A 24,759-nucleotide genomic window follows, 5' to 3' on the forward strand; every position below is an offset into this window, starting at 1 on the left:
AAATCCCAATTCAATTAGACTACTATGCGAGAGCAGGAAGCATCTGAATACCACTGCGCTGATGAAACAGTTTTCATTTTATTAAGTCAGACCTCTTAAAACATAAAGCAGGATTAGTGTAGATACAAAACAGAAGGGAAAAAGAAAACCTCCTAGCATTGCTATTTAAAGTTAAATTTGAAAGCTGCTGCCAAACAAAAGTTTATATAAAATCCTTATCTTAAAAAGCCACATTTACTGTTATGAGGCATTATAAACCTGTGCCTCTTAGAAATCATATAATTTTGATGAGTTAGAGATACTGACCTTAAAAAAGATTCCACCTACAAAGTTGTATCATCTACAATGTCTACTAGCTAAAGGTTTTAAAAAGCATATGACTTAAATGCATAAAGGCTCATTCTGTAAGAATCAACATGTGTAATTTGAAACTGAATTACTGACAGAGGAATCCATAGTCAAGAGGTGCCATTCATTCTCCCATAAATTTCTCTCATCTTAACTTAAAAAATTTTTATTTCAAACATTTCATTTACATTTCTACTGTTTCTAAGAATTTTCTAAATAGTCTCTTATTCTAAATGTACACCAAATAAGTAAGTATCAGATTTGCTTTTACATTCTATTCTGTCTCCTGCCTAGCAAGGTAGCTATGCACGAGAAGATCAATTATTGGAAATATAAATCTGACTGAGAAGTTCAGTAATTTCAGTATTACTGATGAAAGTTCTCTGTATTTTTTCATTGATGTATCTATAGTATTTTCACTATAATAATCTTAGGTATAAGGGACAATTTGGGGAACATTTTCCCATAAGGAGGTATGAAATAAATATCACTTTAATTAAATTAGACTTTTAAGGAGTGCTAAAAATAAGTGTCTAATTTACTCTTCTTGTTTAGCAAGAAGATAAGCATTTTTCCCATATGCATGAAAATTCTATTTGCAGATTTAGTTATTCATTCATTCCACAAATATTTCTATATGCATACTGTATGCAAACTACTTGAGGGTACTAAGAACATCAATGGAAGATGACTATAAATGGCAGCTATCTTCACCCTATAATATAAATATGTACCCTGGAGTTACCTGTAATGTAATGCTGTGGCATCTTTCATGACATTCCTTCTTCCAACAAAAAGTACATATTTATATTATTCCATCCTTAACATACAGGTTGCACTAAAAACATACTTGTGTATGAATGAATATTCAGGAGAAATGTTTAAAATGTTATCACTTCCTTAACTAAGGAACTACAATGGTTTAAAGATTACCTCCAATCACATAGTTAAAAATAGGTATAAAATCCCTGTTTCCTCATCATCTACTTTATTAAAGAATCATCAAATACTGCTATATTGACCACAGAGACTGAGAAAGGGAAGAAAATATTCTAAATGGAAAGCAGAGTTTAGAAGCACACATTTTCCATAAAAGTTGGGATCATGAGGCTTTGTAGTCATTCACACCTAAGGATAAGTGTGTCTCTGAGTATTTACTTCTCTAAACCTTGGTTTCCTGACCAGTAAAATGGAGAAAGTAAACGGACGCTACTGTACTGTTTGGAGATTATATAAAATAATGTATGGAATGTACTTAGCCTGTTGTCTGACACAACAAAGAAATATTTACAATAGCTAAAGAAAAAAAAAAGATAAAGTTATACATCAACTACTCCTCCAGAAAATACACAGTTACCATAAACCAAGTAAGTGCCTTATAGACAAAATATTTCACTTTACTATCTGTACTATAAAGGGGCCCATAAATAGCAAAAACATCAAGTCAGCACAAATTTTGTTTTGTTTTGGTTTGGTTTTTTTAATGCTGTGTTCCTGTCTTATCCCACAATTATTTTCAGAAGCAGTTTTTTCCCTGACACTGGTGTGACATACACGCACGTGGCCTAGTACAGGGCAGAAGACGGAAAAGCTCATCAGCACAGGTTCTGGAACCAGACTGCTTCTGTAAAAATCAAGCTCTGCCTCTCACCAGGTATATCACCTGAGTACCACTCTGCTACCTCAGTTTCCACATCTATAAACTGGGGTTGGGTGATATACCAACCTTGGCAGGTTATAAGTGTTTGAGTGTTAGCTATTTTATTATTTTTTTGTTACATTTTGAAATGGAATTTTAAGTTCTTTAGACAGAAGATTAAACTAGATTTAGAGATGTTTCATGCTAATTCTAATTGACTAGCTAACTCTAAATAAGCAAATCACTTTCTACACACCTGTTCTTTAAAAAGTAACATTTGTTGGAAAATCACCTAATGGAGACTTAAAGTTAAATACATATGAACTTAAAGCACTTTACTCAAGAATTTCAAAATCTAGGCGAGTTGATCTTAAAAGTTCTCATCAAAAGAAGAAAAAAAAATTTTGTGATGGATGTTAACTAGACTTACTGTGAAGATCATTTGTGTGTGTGTGTGTGTGTGTGTCTCAAATCATTATGGTGCAAATCTGAAATATAAAGTTATAAATCAATTATACCTCAGTTTAAAAAAAAAAAAAGGATTTCAAATTCAAATAATCCCTAGAACGGAGAACATCTGCATATTCTTATACTGAAGAAGAAATGGAGATCACCATTCATATAAAACAATTACCTACAAAAAGGAAAGGAGAAAAAACACGCTTCGAAGTCCCATCCATACAATGACAAAAGCAACAATAAAGAACCAGAACAAGTGAGGGCTCACTGCACACAAAGTGACATATGGGTCAAACTGGTGAACAGGAGTCAGTTAAAGAGCAGAGCAGGCTGGTTAGTGCTAGTATTGGGCAAAGCTGCCAATCAAAGAGAATGAAAGTATAAGCCACCCAGAAGCCAGAGCTAGCAGGATCCCACTGTGGGATCACTGCACACAAAGAGTAAATCTTACGGCAAAGACCTCAGCCTGAAGACCAGCCGCTCTCTTTTTCAGCTCCTCCCCTTGAGCCTCTTTCGAACTTAGTTCCTCCTTCAGTTGCTCTACCTGTCACGACATTGTTATTCTTTTTCACTTACGTGTCAATCTAGGTCTTACTATCTGCTTTTCAGCCAGAGCAGTAACTGGAAATAACAATAACCTATATAACACAATCAAATCTGTTCCCCTAATTCCCTCTTCAAAGAACCCTAGATAGTTTCTCTATTTTCACATTTTTTAATGGACTTAAATGTGCCAATCAGCAAATGGAGACTGTATGGTAGTATATTTTCTTCTCAAATTAGCGTGAAAAATACAAACTAATAGAAGTTGAAAATGTGAATTTTTAAGTTCTAAAATTAGCATCGATTTTCAGTAGTCATTGATAACAGATTCTTAAAATAATAAAGGAATATTCTATTGACTTTTATGTCAGGTATGAGTACCACAGCAAGAAGCTAGAAACTGGAGAAGAAGTTAGAATAATTGTGTATCATTCCTCTACAGTTTTCTGTTCTGAGAAACTGGGGAACTAATACAATTGGGATGCGAGGGGTACTTATTTACAGCTAATATTATGTAATCACAATTGTGATTTTTAATTAAACCAAAACAAACTTGGCAAATTGATAACTATAATAAACTAGATCCTCCAATTTGCCCAAATAGTTTATAGAATCAAACTAAATGGCTTTGGATCTAAAGAAAAAATATTGTGACTGAGTTTCTAAATATGGACTGACATGCTGCGCTGGTATGTTATCTTACTGTAGATATATCTGAAGTGCACACGGGAAACAATAAACCTGATACAAACGCATCTTCTCCAAGGGACAGAACAAAGGGCTTTTCTTTATAGAACTGTATTTGAGGGGAACATAGGATATTATTTAAGCCATTTCAGGGAAAAAAAAAAAATAGGTGGGGGAACTGGGTTCAGGATTTTGGCTTTTAAAATACTACACAAGAGTTAAAGAACTTGGTGTCTCATGTAGTGAGAAAAATTCAATTTGGATATAATTCTAATAAATCATCTCAGAAGTACTGATAGATATAAATCTTAAACTGTGACAACACATATCAGCCTCATAGGAATAATTTTCTTTTAAGTGAAAACTTGAAATAACAATACATCAGTAATTCTGACTTTAGTTCTAGGAAAGTTGCATTTGAAAGAATTCTAATTATCCTTCCCTGAAGTCTGATAAAACACTGTGAAGTTCTTCATCATCACTAAGGAAACAGAAATATGCATCAATTTCTCAAAACTCTTTTAAAAACTATAGTATCACACACCATTACCTTATTTTTCATAAATTTAGAATGGCTCCGATAGACCTCCATTTGTTTCATTTCTTCCTCCCGTTCTTCAGTACTCAAGGCCCCATTTGATTTCAGCATCTGAATTTCCTCTTCCAAGTCTCGGAGCCCACGCTCCATAGAGGATATTTTTGAATCCTGAAGACAATGGAAGATTTAGACATTAAAGTATTCACAACGAATGAGAGACGTTGAAAAACTAAGTCTTTACAATGGTGAATTTAATAAAGATAAACAAATAAAGATAGCATTTGGTGCCTTGCTTCTAAATTATATCCTTTATGGCCACTTGGGTGAAAGGAGGAGAGTTCATATCTAGAATATGATTTTTCCTCTGTCCCTTCCTCCAGTCTATACCGTTTTGCTTAAAGTTGAGAGAATTATCTTCTTTAAAAAGTAGAAGAAATGGAAAGCTAGTTAAAGTTTCTTTGTGGTCGGGGCACCTGGGTGGCTCAGTAGGTTAAGTCTCTGCCTTCAGCTCGGGTCATGCTCTCAGGTTCCTGGGATCGAGTCCTACATCAGGCTCTCTGCTCAGCGGGGAGCCTGCTTCCCCCTTTCTCTCTGCCTGCCTCTCTGCCTACTTGTGATCTCTCTGTGTCAAATAAATAAATAAAATCTTTAAAAAAAAAAAAAGTTTCTTTGTGGTCAATAAATTTCTAGGGAAAAATTCTATAATATTAACAGAAAAACCATTCCTAGCTACTCTATCATTCTACTCTGTGACCCCTAAAAGGTTTATTTCTCCTCCCAAAGGAAGGAGAAAAGTAAAAGTGTTTCAAAGACTTGTGCAATAATGTGTATAACTATATTTGCAATAGTATTTTATAGCATCTCATTGTAAAAATAACAAAGGGATGATTATGCTAACAATTACAGTTTATCATATTATTCTCTCTAGTTTTCTACACATTTTAAGCATTTTGTAATAATTTTTTTTAAAAAATCACTGTCCTTATAAATCATCTCTACAAATATCACCTCCCAGTAGAATATTCTTCTATATTCAATTTCTTGGTTTAGCTTGTCACAATATCTAGTTTATCCCCTAGTTTACTTTAGATATTATCAATTGCAGAAAGATCACATTAGATGTCAATTACAGAAAAATTCCTACATAGAATGAACACTTTCTAAAGTTGTATATGTTTCATTCATCTAACAAATAAAGAAGTAGAATCATAAATTAAGTATAGTTTTACTTTATTTGGAATTTCAGAGAAACCACTCCTTCAGAAAGTAATTTTGAAATTACTTTCTTTTGTACTTTACCTCAAAGATTTCTGGATTGACACTCCTTGTTATCATAAATCTTAGAGCATGAAGATAAAAGTTTTAAAGGATTTATCACGAGACAAGTACAACTAGCAATATTTAGGTTCAGGGGAGAGAAGGGGGATGTACTACTTGTCCTGTGTTACCTTTAAAAATATCACAGCAAAAATTTTCCTTTACAAATCTACTCAAGTTAAACTTAGATATAGTTCAAAATTAAATGCACCAAAGTAATACAATCAAGAGATACAACAAACCTAAATTCTGAATTACTTGTTTAAAATAAGTGGGTGTACCACAGCCTAAAAAAACACACACACACACAAAAACAGTGGGCCACACTTAATCTCCCGGCCCATAAAGAATAAATACAACCATAACTTAAAGATATCATGGGCTCAGCTCCAGACCACTGCAGTTAAGTAAATATCACAATAAAGCAAGTCAATAAATTTTTTGGTTTCCCACTGCATATAAAAGGTATGTTTATACTGTAGTCTATTAAGTATATAATAGCATTATGGGAAAGAATATACATACCTTAACTTAAAAATAATTTACTGCTAAAAAATATTATCATATGAGCTTTCAGTGAGTCATAATCTTTTTGCTGGTGCAGAGACTACATGTTGATAGGTGCTGACTGGTCAGGGTGGTGGTGGCTGAATTTGGGGTGACTATGGCAAATTCTTAAAGGCAACAAATCTGCTACATCAATTAACTTTTCCTTTTGTGAACAATTTCTCTATAGCAGATGATATGTCTGACAGCATTTTACTCACAGAACTTTCAAAACTACAGTCAATCCTCTCACACCCTGCTGCTGCTTTATCAACAAACATTCTGTAGTATTCTAAATCCTTGGTTGCATTTCATGGCATCTTTACGAAGAGTAGATTCGATCTTAAGAAACTACTTTTTTTGCTCATACATAAGAAGCAACTCCTCATCTGTTCAAGTTTTAGCATAAGATTCAACATCTTCAGGCTCCACTTCTAGTTCTCTTGCTATTTCTGCCACATCTGCAGCTCTTCCTCCGATGTCATCCAGGAGGGTTGGAGTCAACTTCTTCCAAACTCCTGTTCAGGTTGATATTTTTACCTCTTCCCATGAATCACAAATGTTCTTACAGGCATCTGGAATGGTGAATCCTTTCCAGAAGGTTTTTTATTTACATGGCCCAGATCCTTCAGAAGAATCACTCTTTATGGCAGCTATAACCTTACGAATGCATTTCTTAGATAATAATACCTGGAAATCAAATGACTCTCTGATCCATGGGTTGCAGAATAAATGTTTTGTTAGTAGGCATGAAAACAACAATAATCTCTTTGCACATCTCCATCAGAGCCTTTCCGTGAGCAGGTGCATTGTCATGAACAGCCATATTTTGAAAAGAAACTCTTTTTCTCTGTAGTAGGTCCCAACAGTGGGCTTAAAATATTCAGTAATGTTGCAAATAGATGCACCGCCATCTAGGCTTTGTTTACAGAGCACAGGCAGAGCAGACTCAGCATAATTCTTAAAGCTCCAGGATTTTTGGAATGGTACATGAGCATGGGCTTCAACTTAAAGTAACCACTCCATTAGCCCCTCACAAAAAGCTCTGAAGCCAGGCACTGACTTCTCCTCTAGCTATGAAAGTCTTGAATGGCATCTTCTTCCAACAGAAAACTGTTTCATCTACACTGAAAATCTGTTGTTTAGTGGAGCCACCTTCATAAGTGATCTTATAAGGTCTTCTGGGTAATTACCTTGCTGCAGCTTCTCCCTCCGTACCTGCTGTTTTACCTTGCACTTTTATGTCATAGAGTGGCTTCTTTCCTTAAACCTCATGAACCAATCTCTGCTGGCTTCAAACTTTTCTTCTGCAGCTTCCTCACCTCTTTCAGCCTTCACAGAATTGAGAGACTTAGAGCCTTCCTTAGATTAGGCTTTGGCTAAAGGGAACATTGTGGTTGGTTTGATCTTCAATCCAGACCACTAAAACTTTCTTCATATGAGCAATAAGACTGTTTCGCTGTCTTACCATTCATGTCTTCACTAGAGTAGCCACTACTAATTTCCTTTAAGAACGTTTCCTTTGCCTTCACAGTTCAGCTGTTTGGTGTTAAGAGGCCTCAGCTTTGGACCGGTCTTTCTCACTAAGCTTAATCATTTCTAGCTTTTGATTTGAAGTGAGAGACATGTTACTCTTTTCACTTAAACATGTAGAGATCATTGTAGGGTTATTAATTGGCCTAATTTAATATTGTTGTGTCTCAGGGAATAGGGAGGCCTGAGGAAAAGGAGAGTTACAGGGGAATGGCAGGTCAGTGAAGCAGGCAGATCACACATATTTATCAAGTTTGCCATCTTACATAGGCACAGTTTGTGGCATCCCAAAACAATTACGATAGCAACATCAAAGATCACTGATCACAGATCACCACAACAAATATAATAATGATGAAAAAGTCTGAAATATTGGGAGAATTTCTAACTTGTGACACAGAGACATGAAGTGAGCAAATGGTGTTAGAAAAATAGTATCCAAAGACCTGTCTGAAGTATCATATGATCTCCCTGATATGAGGACATTGAGATGCAGTGTGGGGGGTTTGGGAGGGGTTGGAAAAGAATAAATGAAACAAGATGGGATCGGGAGGGAGACAAACCATAAGAGACTCTTAATCTCACAAAACAAACTGAGGGTTGCCGGGGGGAAGGGGGTAGGGAGAGGATGGTGGGGTTATGGACATTGGGGAAGGTGTGTGCTATGGTGAGTGCTATGAAGTGTGTAAACCTGGTGATTCACAGACCTGTACCCCTGGAGCTAATAATACGTTATATGTTAATAAAAAAATAAAAAAAAATTTTTTTTAAATTTTTTTTAAAAAGACCTGTCTGACACAAGGTTGCTACAAACCTTCAACTTGTAAAAAAAAGACAGTATCTGCAAAACACAATAAAGTGAATCACAATAAACCAAGGTATGCCTGTAAACTGTTTTCATTGTACTATCTGAAAATTCACCTTCAAGATCACTATACATCTTCCTGGAAATATCAGGATGTAGTTCCTTAAGAATAGCTAAAATACTAGGCATATGCATGGGACTAACCTGCCAATGAAATGTGGCTGACCTCTGACATTAGTTGGGGGCGGTGGGTGGATAAAAAGGGGCCAATGCCAAGAGGGACTGCATTTCTAGCACCACTGATACTCCACAACTGGTACTCCACACAAGACAAAATTGCCTCCAGCTATGAATTCAAGCTCTGCACATCACGTAGACAGCCTCTAACTCTACAAAGTCCCTACAACGCCCCAAGAAACATTATCAATCTTCTCCCCGAACTCCAACACAAATACAGAGGCAGCTCTTAACGCAATCAGCACCCTCACTACCAAATCATGTCCCATAAAAGCTTCTCCCCAGAAGGGACCAAACTATAACTCTGAAAGTCCCGAGGCAGCCACTGACTGCCCAGATAAGAGACCTGCCAGTCTACTCACTGAAATCAGGCCAGAAAAGCAAGGTCTGATATGCTCAACTTGTTCTACCACAACTCAACCAGACTGGGTTTATGTGAGAACAGTCCTTCCAACAAGGTTTCTTACTCCTGGAATGTATAATAACTAAGTAAATAAATTATTTATCATCTTACTATTCTATACTTCCCCCAGCACTGGGTCTCCCATCATTAATCAGCCATTTCCAATGAGCCTACTGGAATCCCCTGTTCCTTGCAAAATTTCCCAAACCCTCACCTTTTTTCCCCCAGAGTTTTCTCCTCACCAAAAGGTAAACCTGGCTTTCGCAAAGGATATACTTTCCCTGCATTCTCCCTGATGAAGGTTACTAACCCTCCAGTACCAGAAAAGAGCAGGGGGAAAAGTGCTGCCTCCCTTTATTTACAGCACACACTCCTTTTCACTTTACCCTCCTCGCTGCTGCCATCTAGGGACTTCCCAATCACTCCCAGCCATTTGAAAACGTCTTTGGCTCCTGGCTCACAATCAATCTTCCCTTCAAATGCCACTCCTGCCATCATCCTGGGATTTCAATGTCCTAATTCCGTGATGTCCTTAATTCCAATGACCTCATCTACTAGTCCACTTCACTACCCACTTGACAGGACTAAACTGTGGATCCTAAAACCACCCAGGACTCTCTCCCCAGGCCTGTTGCACCACCACTTCTAGTTGCTATTCGTAAACCTCACAGACATTCCCTGTCACATTTTCTCCCAACCTGTCAGTCCATTCTGAATTCTCTTTCTTACTATCCACACTACATTCTTGTCGTGATCATACAAACTACTCTCTCACCATAATCCTCAATTCATCTGCATCCCAATAATTCTGCCATTATCTACCTGACAAAACTCTCACCTAGAGCAGCACAGTAATTCTTACCTGTTCCTCCACTGCTAAAGGAAAAAAGAAAAAAAATTAGAGAAGAAGGAAGGGGAGGTGGAGTGGAGAGGGAGAAGATGGGAGGGGGAAGAAGGCAAGAGAAGGGAGGAAGAACAGGAAGAAAAGGCAGAGGGAAGAGAAAACAAAATTACATCACCTTGAAGACAGTTGGGCTTTTTTATGGTCTATCAACCATCTTCCTTTCCTCTTCCCCCCAAGACTATTCTAGACCTTCATAATTCTCTCAAGTTCATGCTATACGTGCAGCTGTGATTTCAGCAAAGCATCCACCTGACCCAGCTGGGCCACCAGAATCTCAGAATCTTTTGCTTCTTAACCAAATGGCTAAAGGTTAACACAAGTTAAAATAAAGCAACTACCAATTAATACTATTATATTTCCCTATTCTATCAAAAGGTGAGTAACATGATTTTGGAAACATAGGTACATTCATGTGTTTTATTCTTAGGTTTAAACAGGGCTCAGGAAATAAAATACACAGAGATTTGTGGGAAATGTGAACATACAATGAAACTTTTTAAGGCTCTTTGCAGGATTATGTTCAAGACTGTTAACTAACTATAAACAGCCCAGAATTCTATTAATTCAGAATTTGTTTGGGAAATCCTTTCCCCACTGGAAATAAAGATATACACAAAATATTAAGAGGAAGTCATTTAAATTCAGAGAAAAGTTCTTAAAACTATATTTGAGAAGCCTCTATTTAAATAAAACTATATACCAATAACTAAATATTCTTGTTATATTACCAAATATTAAATAAAAGCTCACAAAGTAAAAAGTGTCAATCTTTTTCAGGAATATGAAGAAGCTAAAAAAAAAGAGAAAGACAGAGAGATCCTTATCTATAAGAGTCTTTCAGCTTTTGGAAGAAAGAATACGATGTTCATAAAAGTAGTAATAGCAGCAGCTAACAGTTTGCGACATGCCAGGTACTGTTCAAAGTGTTTTACTTGCTATACCTAATTTAAACCTCAAAACAACCTATGGGATAGCACTCTTATTACCTCCTTCTATCAATGAAGAAATTGAGGTATAGGGAGGTTAGGTAACTTACTTTGTGTCATATAACTGATTCAAGTAAAGCCAAATTTTGAAACCAAGGAATCTGGAAGGCAAGCTCTTAATATAACACAGAGCTCAAAGACTTCTAACTATTCATTAACTTAAGGCAGAGTTTTTCAAAGTATGGTTCACGTTCTAAATTCTGGATCCCCCCAAGACCTTTTCAAGAAGTCTGCATAGTCAAAGCCATTTTCATAATAATACTATGACTTTATTTGCCTTCTCCACTATGTTAACATTTGCACTAAAAGTATATAAGCAATAGTGGGAAAAAAAACTGCTAGTGTCTTAGGACAATAGGCAGTAGCACCAAACCATACCAGCAGTCATTGCACTTTTCAGCATCAGACGCTCACAGAAAAAAAAAGAAAGAAATATTAGAAATTAAAAAAAAAAAAAAAAAAAAAAAAGTAAGTAAGCTCTAGGCCCAATGTGACCCCGAGGTCACATTGGCCCTGATGGTCAAGAGTCACATGCTCTGCCAGCTGAGCTAGCCAGGCGCCCCTAGAAATAAAAGTTTTAGAAGACTGCTTCCCTCGAGAATGTCCCTCAGGAAGCAGTAAAAATTATTACTTTTAATTAATCGCAACCCTTCAGAACACATCTTTTTAATATTCTCTGTGATGAAATGGGAAGGAGCTAGGCATTTCTGCCCACTGAAGTACAAAAGCTGTTCCTTAGGAACAGCACTTGTGTGCCTCTTTGCTGCATTAGGTAATTTTTTCATATAACATCACTTTTACTTGAAAGAACAATTGACAAACTATGGTTACTAGACTTAGTTAGTATTAGGCAGGCATTTTCTAAAAACCAATGAATGAGCCTGTCATTTTAAGAGAAAAAGGGGTCCTGAGATCAAAAGGTTTAAGCACAGCTGTTTAAAAGAAATTCTGGACAAGCCTTTTTGGTCCCATTTGAGTTCTCTATAACTAAAAGGGAATAAAACTGAAGTTCTTTTTAAGTGTCATTTTCATCATCTTACTACGTCTTCTCAATCTACAAAATAAGTGAAATATTATTATATACTACTTTCTAAAACTCACACAGGAAAGTGTGCAATCACTTAAAAGTATAAAGTGACTCACATTCTTTGCAGACTCTTACGTACCTTCATTTCAATAACAGTTTGCAGGGCTTTTGTTTTGGCAGAATCAGGAGCATTCTCAAATCTCCGATGCATCTCCTATACAAGAGAAGTAAAAATGAGAGTAAGTGTCCTCCTTTTCACTCTTGTTTTTTTCCTAAAGGGAGAGCAGAGAAGGATGGCGAGAGGGAATAATCGTGTAAAAAAAATGACTACCCCAGCCTTACAAGACACTCGGATCCCTGTCTACCAAAGTGGATCAGAGAACCACAAGCTGGATCAGAGAACCACAAGCTGCATTCAGGATAAAGGAGTAAAGGGTCAAACATACAGGCATATGAGTCCCTGTCAGTGAACACCTAGTTATTTAAAATTAGTCACACAGGTGAAATCAGTACAACAGATGGAAACTACAGTGCAACCCCAGAGCAGTGTGTCAATTTTCCACATGACTCTAAGACCTATAAATCAGAACTCCACACAGTCCAAAGGGAGATCAGAAATATTTCCTTTTTAAAAGGAGAAATAAAAGCAGTCATCAGTCTGCACTGCACAAAGCTACTAAAAGCATTTGTGTTAATCACATCCTTTCTACAGCACCTACTCCAGAGTAACAACCTGGCTACCTGGGATGAAAATCTCTCTCTAGCAGGGTGACAAGTAGAAAGAAAAAAGAAGGTAAGATTGTTCATGTTAATAAAATGTCATAAAAACGTAACTATTCTTTTTCCTCTAAATTTTAGTGATCTCAGAATCAGGAAGAAAGGAAGCAATGGTAGTAATATCATAATCAGGGTCTTCAAGGGTCACAGGAAAGTTATCAGACCACCTCAGGCTATTTCCTATCAGATTTCGTGAATGCCTCCGACTCAACCAGTCAACATTTCCAAAGTACCCTGGCATAGCTTCTAATGATCCCAGAGAGAATCACTTGTCAGGCTTTTGGCTAAGATCAAGTTCAGTGATCCCAGAGAATACACAGATGAATATTTTCCATATGAGCTCTACTCAACCATAATGAAAGGAATGTATAATACTTTAATTATACCTTTCACCTAATTTATTCATTCCTGCCTGGCCAGGAAGAATAGTTTGAGAGAAAACAGAAAACAGAACTGTACACAGAGTTACCTCTTCCTGAAAGAGCAGTACCACTGAACTGACAAAAGTTCTAAATTATAAACAGTCAGCATTTAAAAACCAGTAACTTTTGAACATCCACATTTACCAGTTGGCTGCTGAAACTATAGTGCAAACCACTATTAATAGATAACACTCTTTCTGCTACTTTTCTCCGTAACTCCAGGTGGTCTTAAAGCCTGCTCCATCCTTTCAGTCATTCAGGTGAAACACCTGAGTCTTAATGCCTTCCTTTTGCTTTCGAGCTATAGTCAATCAGGAAATCCAGTAAACTCTACCTTCAAAACATATCCAAAATGCAAGCACTCCTTGACATCTCCACTGTTACCACCTGGAATAAGCCACCAACAAAAATACATCTTTTAGGGACACCTAGGTGGTACAGTTGGTTAAGCATCCAACTCTTGGTTTTGGCTCAGGTCATGATCTCAGAGTCATGGGATGGATCCCTGCATCAGGCTCCACACTCAGCAGAGTCTACTTGGGACTCTCTCTCTGTCCCTCCCCCAGCACGTTCATTCTTGCTGTCTCTCTCTTTCCCTCTCTCCCTCCCACTCTCTCAAAAAGTAAATAAATAAATATATATATATAGGATGTGTGTGTGCGTGGGCACACATATATATATATATACATCTGTATGTATCTTTTAAACACAATAACAAGCTCCTAATTAGGGTCCCCACCCTTTGTCTTGCTCCCCTACAGTCTACAACAGTGCACTCACAGTGACCTTTAAGCATGAATTTAATCTTGTCTCCTCTACTCAATTTAATCTTGTCTCCTCTACTCAATTTAATCTTGTCTCCCCTACTCAAAATTCTTGTCATGGTTCCCTATCTGACTCAAAGCAGAGTCAAAGTCCCTTCAGTAGCCTACAAGACCTCATCTCTTACCATTCTTGTCTCAGTCACCAGGCTTCAGCCACACTGGACTCCTTGCTGTTCCTCAAATATGCTAGGCATTCTCCCATTCCTTAGGACTTTTATACCCAAGATGTTCCCATTGCCTAAACTCCCTTTCATCAGCTCATGGGGAGGACTCTGTCTCCTTCAAGTCTTGACTCAAATGTCTTCTCTAGATTATTAGGTTTATGAGTTGTGATAATCACACTGTGGTTATACAAGAAAATGTTCATATATTTTAGAGATGTATAGTAAACTCTGTAGAGGTAAATTACATCATGTTGAAAATTTGTTTTTAAATCTTTGGTGAAAAAAGAAAGAAAAGGAAAAAAATAGGACACATGCAGCAAGTGTGGCAAAACTTTGGTAGTTGGTATATCTAAGTGATAAGTATAGGTTTGACATTTTTCATTAAAAAATTAACATTTAATGTTAGCACAACATTCCTTATTTTAAAACTTCAAACTGACAAAAAAAGAACCCCTTACTCTACTTTTCCTTCTCCCAGAGCATGTATATTCTAACAACATATGAATGAATGATGAGTGAATGAATAACAAATGGCTACCAAACTTTCAAGAATTGGCTCTTTGAAGAGGAAATCTTTGAACCCCTTTCTATTCCTGTGCTAAATCACATACACCTCCTCTAACTTGTACATAGCCCTCCTCTAACACTTACTACATTGTATTTGGAATAATCTTCTCTAACATACCAGACTGTAAACTCCTTCAGAGCAAAACTGTCCTTTGTATTCCTCAGACACTGTGTGACATGTAAGCAATCATTAAAAATTATTTCTCCTTCATATCCATTCTTCTTTTGTTGGATGAAGAAAAGACTAAAAAAAAAATGAATAAATTATCAACTAGTTTTCTTCTTCACCTCTCTACTGGACGACTCTCTTTACCATATCAAATAAAGGACCTCCTTGTTCCTAAATCTAATAGCTGTTGTGGTCAGTCCACATCCTTTCTGAACTCCATGTAATAGCTTTTTTTTTTTTTTTTAACCATAGAGAGAGTTAAGGGAGGAACAGCTATAAAATTATCAACTGCCTTCTATTAAAGAATATCCTAGCTCTGAAGGCTTCTTCTCTGTCCTTTCCCCTATCCTAAGCACAGACAGACATTTTCTAAATTCCAACCTTGGAACTATTCTATAGCCCCACTCCTGGAACACCACCAGCCCACAGAGAAACTTAAAATGAATTAAGAAAAAAGGAACCCCTCTGGAGTAGATGCAACCTCACCATGAAACACTGGTAGAGTTTTAGGGTCCACCTGTTCCATCAGCAAGAAGCCCTTGTTTGGTTGAACATGCACACCAACCATACAAAGTAGCCCTTCCCCAATCCCACAGATTCAACTACAGTTGACTCCTAAACAACATGGGTTTAAACTGCTCTGGTCCACTTATACATGTATTATTTTTTCTTTTGTTTTTTAAAGATTTTATTATTTATATTTATTAGAGGGACAGAGAGAGCACGAGCAGAGGGAAGGGCAGACGGAGCAGGAGAAGCAGACTCCCCACTGAGTAGGGAGCCCAACGCAGGCCTCCATGCCAGGATCCAGGACCATGACCTGAGCCGAAGGCAGACGCTTAACCAATTGAGCCACCTAGGCACCCTTACATGTATTTTTTTTTTGATAAATATAATACAGTACTGTAAATGTGTTTTCTCTGATTTTTGTTTTCTCTGATTTTTTAATATCATTTTCTTTTCTCTAGTTCACCTAAAGAATACAGTAAATAATACATATACCATACAAACTATATGTAAAATCAACCATTTATGTTATCAGTAAGGCTTGCAGTCAACAGTAGCTTATTAGTAGTTAAGTTCCAGGGAGTAAGACATTCTATGAGGATTTTCGACTACACAAGGGTCAGCTCCCAACCCACTCATTGTTCAAAAGTCAACGGTCTTACCTTTCCCTGGATAACCTGGAAAAGCTATCTATCTAACCTTGTAGTGGACATCTATCACTCTTTCATGCCATGGTATCTAATCTCCCTTTTATGTTTGGGGATTCCACATTTTAAAATAGTCTTCCTTCCACATTAAAAGCTAAAAATGTCACATACTTTTTTTTCCCAGCCTTTCTTGCAGTTAAAGTCCAGACACAAGACCTAATCTCCCCTACCAGACACATACATCACTTCTTTTTAATCAGAATCTTTTAAACAGAAGACCTGGGGACAAGAACAGTGACAACTCTGACAACGAGTGGCAGAGGCAGCAGCTACCTCACGCTCCCAGTCCCAGGAATGAAAGAGGCTCCCAGGGTAGTGAGCAGTGTCAGTGGTGTCAGCCAAATGAGCTACGTGTCTGTGCCCGGCACCAAGAGCGGCACTGTCTCCACCAAACCCATAGAGGAACAGGATAGACCGGAGACTGTTTTGGCTATATAACTTCTGCACCCAGTCTCTCCAGCCCTCCTAGAGATTCTGCCTGGATGATACCAACAGTCTCCCAAAGTTGATCTCCCTAGTAGCACACTGGAAGACTGTTGCTTTAATTTAATTATCTTAATTATTTATTTCTCTACCTCTCCATTCAAACAATTCATCCACCATCACCAGTGAATTCCAGGGTGCCAAATCTAGTGGACACCTTTCTGTCCTCATCTTCCTAGAACTCTCAGAGGCATTCAAAGCAGTGGGCCACTCCCTCCTATATAAACATTTCCTCTTGACTATTATGATACCACACTCTCCTACTCTTCTTTCTCTACAAGTGCTCCTTCTATTTCTTTTGCAGGTTCTTCCTTCTAAATTAGACCCCTGAGCACTATAGTGACCAGGTCACAAGTCCTAAACCCTCTTCTCTTTTCCATCTAAACTCTCTAATCCATAACATTGCTTAAAATTCAACTGAAACACTAGTGAACTCCTAGGCCCTCTGCTCTGATTTCAGACTCATTTATCGAACTGCCCATTTGATATCTCTGTTTAGATGTCTAATAGGTAATTTACATTGTCCCACACGAAACTCTTGATTTTTCTCTTCCTTAATCTAGTCCCTCATCTGATGAGTGTGATGAGAGATTAAGTCTTCTCCTCTCATTAAATGGCACTATCCTCCTAGTGGCACAGCTAAACACCCCGTGTCTCATTCTTCCCAGATCCTCATTTCCCACAACCAATTCAAACAGAAGGCAGGGATTGTTCCATCTTCAATCTATGTCTTAAATTATTCTACTTCACTCCATTTTCAGTTCAGCTGAACCCTAGATTACTATGACACTATGACTTCCACTTCCTCTGTCCATTCTCAAGAGAGCAACAGGGTGATCTCCATAGAGCACCAACAAATTAAAACAGTTTAGTCTGCTCTGAATCCTTCAGTGAGTTTCCCATTTACTTTTCACTCTCTACAAAATCAACATGATCTAACCATAATGGATAGAAGACTGGCCCTCCTGTTGTGAACTATTTTAAAATTAGATAAAATGCACAAAGTAACTGTTTTCAGATATTGGAAAACAAGCGCATAGGTCTATGATCCTTTGAAAGAAGAGAAACAAATATCGATGGCCCAGGCTTGCTATTCAGTATGTGAAGCAAGGAGAGGAAGCCCATACAGAAAACAAGTCATGCAGAACTCAGAAGACAGATCAAAGGATATGACTCCTAAGACAGTGGAAATTCTGCAGAGCAGAATATCACAGAGAAGGAAGCTAGCCATAAAAGCCGCAGTATCTAATCTGACACAGGTCCCCTTGAGTCTCATTGTTCTCTGGCCAAACACTAAGTGTATGTGCACAGGGCAAGACTCCACAATGTCAGAAAAAGAACAATTACTAACGACAGAACAACTACCAGAGAGCTATGAGTTGAGCAACTACATGAACTCACATGGGGCTGGGGAAAGTTCTAGTTATAAATGGCCAAAGTAAGGAGAACATCAGAGGCATTTCGTAGAGACACCAGAAAGGCCAAGTCTGGGTGCCTGGGTGGCTCAGTGGGTTGGGCCACTGCCTTCAGTTCAGGTCATGATCTCAAGAGTCCTGGGATCAAGTCCCGCATCAGCAAGGAGCCTGCTTCCCTCTCTTTCTCTCTATCTGCCTCTGCCTACTTGTGATCTCTGTCTGTCAAATAAATAAATAAAATCTTTAAAAGAAAAGAAAAGAAAGGCCAAGTCTTAGAAGTAAAGCTAATTTAGCCCTGAAAGAGGAAAGGCTATCTATGTCAGCCCTAACAGCATTTAAAAGCAAATCTTCTAAAGATCAAGCCAATCCACAATTAATTTTCACAAGGCAAAACACTTCATTAAGGAAGAGAGTAAAATCCAGAACACACTAATCCAGGACAAAATCTCAAACACGTTAGTTCAGGCCACAACAATCTCTCAGTTACATTAAAACAGCAAACTCATCCGCTTCCTCTGAGCCTCCAGTTTGTCCACATTTTATCTATTCTCCACACTGTAAGCAAGATGATCAACTGGGCACAGAGCAGATATTTAATAATATTTATTCAATAAAATGAGTGTAAAACTTTAAAAAGTATAAACAAAAATAAAATGAATCCTGCTAATTGTAAATTATCTTCATCTCTTAATAAAATTCTATAACATATACTTTACATTTTTCATTTGGTATTTCTGTAACAACTTGAAATATTAAAACTGCCTTTCTTTGAAATACCTCACAATTCAGATAGTGAACTAATTTTATTTGACTTCTTTCCTACTACCTCATTCCAACTAAGGTAGATTTCCAAATGTCTTAAGGTTAAATGATAATAATTTTATTTTAAATGCTAATAAGCACATAAGCAAAACAGAAAACAGAAATCCATTTGAACAAAAAAATCCTCCTTTGCTAAGGAACTAGGATGCATTTTAAATCACTCGAAGGCATAAAGTTTTACCATTAAGACATTTCTAAACCTATCACTTGTAACACATTTCCATTCAAAGGCCTGCATATTAAAACTCACTATGAACATATCTTCCAGTCGGTGAGCTGATAAACTCCCCTTTCCCACTGAGTACATCAAGCCTCTGACTCATGCACTATTAGATAAAGAGAGAAGAATGAAAATAGAAATGAATGTACTGTTCAAATAAATATAGGAACTAGAATTTTTTTTTTTTTGAAGTCCTATTTCACTCCTTTGGCTTGAAATTTTTCTTTCAAAAACAATTAACGTACAGGTAGGATTATCTGGATCTTGTTATACTGTCAACTGTGGCAGACAACAGAAAAGGTGTTCCTTTTCTCCCATTAATTTACCAAGGAATAATGAAGAGTTAGAGTTAGAAAACAAGCAAGTTAGGAATTCTCATATTTTTCTCTTTTTAGTACTTTCTTTTAAAAAGTAAGTCAACTTTTACTTACACAACTGAGAGAAAGGAGTATTTGTGAATGAAAAGTAGTACTTATGTCTGAAATTTCTTTTTTCTCAAGTTTCAGGTTTTAGCCCCCAGCACCCTTGCTTCAAGGGTAGAAGTTCCAGATTGCTTGTGAGATCCCTTCACAGATTCAATCCTCCACACAAGTTCTGGGTTTACTGTACTCAAAACAGAGGAGACAGGAATAAAGAAGATGTGGAGAATAAGCAGAAAGAATCCTCCTGGTTCTCTGTGTCAGAAACCATTAGACCTTAACCCTTTACCACCTCTAATAATGGCATTACTCTGAGAAAATCTGATCTTCTTGTCAAATGGAAATGGGCATAAATGACACAAGGAAAAGGGGAGGAATAAGTTGATTAAGGTATGCAACTATCCATATTTTCCAAAATCACTCACAAAGCAGCAAACTTGAGTTTTGAAGATTTTATTTATTTATTTGATAGATAGAGATCACAAGTAGGCAGAGAGGCAGGCAGAGAGAGGGAGAGGAGGAAGTAGGCTCCCTGCTGAGCAGACAGCCCGATGTGGGGCTCGATCCCAGGACCCTGGGATCATGACCTGAGCCGAAGGCAGAGGCTTTAACACACTGAGCCACCCAGGCGCCCCCAAACTTGAGTTTTTTTATTCTTTTTTTCAATTTAATTCTTTTTAATTCTTCTAATTTTTTTATTTTTTAATTCTTTTTAAAATTTTTTTAATTCTTCCTCTTTTTAAATTCTTCCTATGTTTTGTCTACTGTTTCTACTTTTTCTCTTATTTTTTTCCCCTCATATCTTCTTTATTTCTACCTTACAACTGCCAATGGCAAAAACAGGCATTCTTCAGATATACCAGTTAAACTCAGAATTCATAGCCTAGAACCTGGTCAAATATTAGTACTTTTAAGCTCAAACATTTCTATAAATCCCAACATGCTAACAAGGTTTGTTGACTGAAATATTACAAATACAAAAACTAGCACGGATATAATAATGTTTTAAAAAACAAATTTATTTACCACAACAGCATCTACATTTCTAAAATTCAGCGCATATATAGGTATGAAATATTTATTTGGCCTAAAGATAATGTTTGGTATGCATATGGAATGAAGAGCCAAAAAAATTCCATAGCCAACTTAGCTATGTTCTGCCAAACAACTGAGAACCCAAACTTGGGTCTCACACTTTAGTATATAACTCAATTACCAATAAAGCTTGTTAAAACTCTGTATGCCCAAGTCCCAAGCACTGACCAAGACAAGTCCTGTGGTTCAACATTTGTTCAATAAATGTTTTCATTTTTCTATCAAAGGAAAAGTATTATAGGGAACAATGTAAGATCTAATAATAAGTGTCCCATAAAAATATAATTTCAGTACAAAAAAATATGATGCTTTATTTAAATTTTTTTTCTTCTTTGGCTTTTATTTAGGAGAATTATTTACCTGTTATCTACAGGATCATTTTTATAAACAAAATGGAAAACTCATCACAAATGCTACTGGATATGAATGCCATGTTAATGTTATAGTACTTCATCAAATTTAAGATGCCATTGATTGTAGTACATACCACTGTTTTATGTAATGGAAAGAAAGGGAGGAAATGCCTCCAAATAAATTACGACACAAAGCTTTATCATTCAAAATTTGTATTTTATACTGACTGTAAGAGTTCTTTTACTTATTCCAAAGATTAACTATATATCATTTTTAACTGTTTTTATAGCTTTCCCCTTGCCAGTAACTTTGTCTTCAATGCCAATTCACTACATAATATTACCGATGACATATTGATCAACAATTAAAGTTAACGTGAAATACCAACAATGCTCACACTCTCAACTAAAGTGGTAACAAAAGGAACAGGTACAACTGTGAATAATGCACAGGCAAACAAATCCAGCATGACTACTCCCTCGCGGACAGACTGTAAGACGCCATCAAGGGTAAGATTTAACTCAATTCAATATTTTTAAAGTATGAAAAACCGTGAGTCTTAGAATTGATGAAATACTAATTTTTTTTAAAGATGGACAAAGTCCAATAAATAACAAAACCTATGGATATCTTGGTGTTGCCAACTCACAATTCTTTTGACTTTCTTAATCCACTAGTAATAGAACATGCAATGGCCATTTCAAGTTGCCACTCACCTAATCTAGATTAGAGCTGTTAAGTTCTTTATTAGACTTCCCTGCCCCATGCATTCTCAACACAACCAGAGTAAACTCTAAAAGGCAAACCAGATCTTTTTTTTTTTAAGAGTTTATTTATTTGACAGAGAGAGATACAGTGAGAGAGGGAACACAAGCAGGGGGAGTGGGAGAGGGAGAAGCAGGCTTCCCACTGAGCAGAGAGCCCGATGTGAGGCTTGATCCCAGGACCCTGAGATCATGACCTGAGCCAAAGGCAGACGCTTAACAACTAAGCCACCCAGGTGCCAAGCAGACCAGATCTTAACATTCCCTTGATTAAACATTGGAATGGACTCTTCTTGCACTTTGAATATAACAACTGCATTTCCTGCAAGGATCATAAAGGCAAGTACTTTGTTTTCTAGGATATGTTTTGCTCATTGCTATTTCCCTGCTTTGCACATGGTTAGTGCCCAGTAAATATCTGATGAATGAAAGGAATGTATTTGGCCCTAGCTACCTCTCAACCTGTCATCTGATGCCAGCCTTCACCTTATACAATTTACTTTTGCCCTCTAGCCATCTTGTTGTTCCCTCAAATTCCTTCCCATCAGGCCTTTTGAAACTGTTAACCTTTCTTCAGGAAATGATTTTATCCAAATGCTCAGCAAGGTTTTCTCCTTATCTTTCTTCAGATCTCTCTTAAGGGGCACCTCCTCAAAGATGCTTATCCTGTTTACAGAAATCCCCTCCCCCAACATAATTAGACACCACCCAATCATGTAGTTTATCTTGTAATTATCAGTTTACTGTCTCCCATCAGATTTCTAAATTCTAGGAGGGCCGAGACCACATATGCTGACATGAAAAATGGATACCCCATGACTATCCCAGGATCATATCAGAGGCTCAACGAATAAATGAGAAAGGAAAGGTGGTACCAAGGGCCTTGAGCCTCTTATTGTTTTAGAAGCAATCTTTCTGTGTTAGTCTAGCCATATATTACAAAGCTTTATCCCAAATTATCATTTTAACTTTTGTTAACTGTATTTTCTAATTTACACAAATTTAATTCTTTAAGGTTTCCGCTATGGCAATGAAAGATTCTTTCCTATCTCAAGATTGTATTGAAAGTTTTTTACTTATATTTTCTTCTAGTATTTTTATTAAAAAAAAAAAAACAGTAGCTCTTTATTTCATCCAGAATTTGATATCATGATGTAATTGTTTTCCAAATGGATGGCCACTATTTCAAAACATCCATCATGTACTGAAAACTACATTATTTCTGAATTCTATTCTGTTTCATTGATTTAGCTATCTATTGCTGTGCCAATACCACACATTTTAATAACACAGGATTTCAAATACATGCATCATGATCTGTTTAAGCAAGTGTTCCTGCACTGTTCTTGCAAATAAACTACATCAGTAGGGCATCTTTCAAAATCATTCCCATTGTGATTACATTAAATTTACAGATTTAGGGTAAAGTAACATCTTTATATTACTATTCCCATAGATACTGTAATGAAAATTTAGCCATTTCCTTTCCATTACCATTAATGATATTATTTATTCCATTTTCTTATCTAATTGCACCACCTAACACTTCCAAAATAATGTTAAATACTGATGAACAAACACAACCATCTCTGACCTCTTTCTAACTTCAATGGGCATTTCTAGTATGTCACAGTAAGCTGGATGCTGGCTATTAGTTTCAAGTATGTTTATAATATACATTTATTATGTTATTATTTATTTAAATCTTACCATAAAGTAACATTCAATCTTTATTTTTAGTTCATTTTGTTCCATTTTCAATGAAAATATCTGTAACATTTTATCTAATATCTTTGAGACAGCCACCAAATACCACAAGGTTCTCTTTTCCTTTTACCTAATACAAACTATAACTATGTATGAGTCATTCTGCTATTCCTGGAATAAATGCCTTCTGATCAGAGTATCATTTTTATTTATCACTTTTATTTATCATTTTATCATATTGCTGATTCTATCTGCTAATATTTTATTTAAATATGTATAACTGAACTCAGAAGCAAAACTAACTTTGGGGCTTAACTTGTTTTCAAACCTTCATCAGGTTTTAGTACCCAGTGGTCACACCAGGGGGGATAAAAACTCAAAATGGTATCCTATATATAAGTTCCAGGTTTAAATTTTTTCCTGCACTTCAACTTACTCAACTAACATTTCTCAAGTATCCACTGTGTATTTGTTAGACACTGGCAAAATAAAGATTTTTTAAAAACATGTATCTTTGGTGGGGCACCTGCTTGGCTCAGTTCCTTAAGCCTACGACTCTTGATCTCAGCTCAGGTCATGATCTCAGGGTTGTGAGACTGAGCCCCAGGTTGGGTTTCCCACTCAGCAGGAAGTCTGCTTGAGGATTCTCTCCCTTTCCCTCTCCCTCTGCCCCTCCCCTACATGATGTGTGCATGTGTGCACACACATGCTCTCTTTCTCTCAAATAAATAAACAAATCTTCAAAGTAAACTTAAAGAAAAAAATGTATCTTTGGGAGCACCTGGCTGGCTCAGTAAGAGGAGCATGGGATTCTTGATCTCATTGTTGTGGGTTCAGCCACATATTGGGTGTGGAGAGTACTTAAAAATAAAATATTTAGGGGCACCTGGGTGACTTAGTTGGTTAAGTGACCAATTCTTGATTTCAACTCAGGTCACGATCTCAAGGTCATGAGAGTGAGCCTTGTGTCCAGCTCTATGCTGGGCATGGAGCCTGCTTAAGATTCTCTCTCTCTCCTTCTGCTCCTCCACTCTACCAACCCCCAGCTCGCAGTCTCTCTCTCAAAAAGAATAAAATAAAATAAAATCTTTTTTTTTAAAAATGTATCTTTGGGATGCCTGTGTGGCTGGCTCAGTCATTAAGCATCTGCCTTCAGCTCAGGTCATGATCTCAGGGTTCTGGGATCAAGCCCTACATCGGGCTCTCTGCTCAGCAGAAAGCCTGCTTCTCCCTCTCCTGCTTCCCCTGCCTGAGTTCCCACTCCCGCTGTGTCACTCTCTGTCAAATAAATAAATAAATTCTTTAAAATAAAATAAATAAAAAATAGAAAATGTATCTTTGATGCAAAAAATTAAGTGAATGATGAAGAAA

The 24,759-nt window shown here is 36.9% G+C and overlaps 1 protein-coding gene across 2 annotated transcripts in view; it reads right to left on the reverse strand.

Annotated features, from left to right (window-relative positions):
• The window catches only part of LOC111159681 (ELKS/RAB6-interacting/CAST family member 1), a 510,890-nt gene that overhangs the window by 425,906 nt on the left and 60,225 nt on the right, over positions 1-24,759 (reverse strand). The window contains exons 3-5 of one of the 2 annotated variants that reach the window (XM_022522253.1): positions 12,112-12,186; positions 4,227-4,382; positions 2,907-2,990 (exon numbers count right to left, since the gene is read on the reverse strand). In XM_022522253.1, the coding sequence (XP_022377961.1) occupies positions 2,907-2,990; positions 4,227-4,382; positions 12,112-12,186 (315 nt within the window). The remainder of the gene's footprint in view (positions 1-2,906; positions 2,991-4,226; positions 4,383-12,111; positions 12,187-24,759) is intronic. The other variant, XM_022522254.1, reaches the window with a different exon arrangement.

Source organism: Enhydra lutris, unplaced genomic scaffold, assembly GCF_002288905.1.
Source record: "Enhydra lutris kenyoni isolate GAN:26980312 unplaced genomic scaffold, ASM228890v2 scaffoldscaffold69, whole genome shotgun sequence".
NCBI classification, from domain to species: domain Eukaryota; kingdom Metazoa; phylum Chordata; class Mammalia; order Carnivora; family Mustelidae; genus Enhydra; species Enhydra lutris.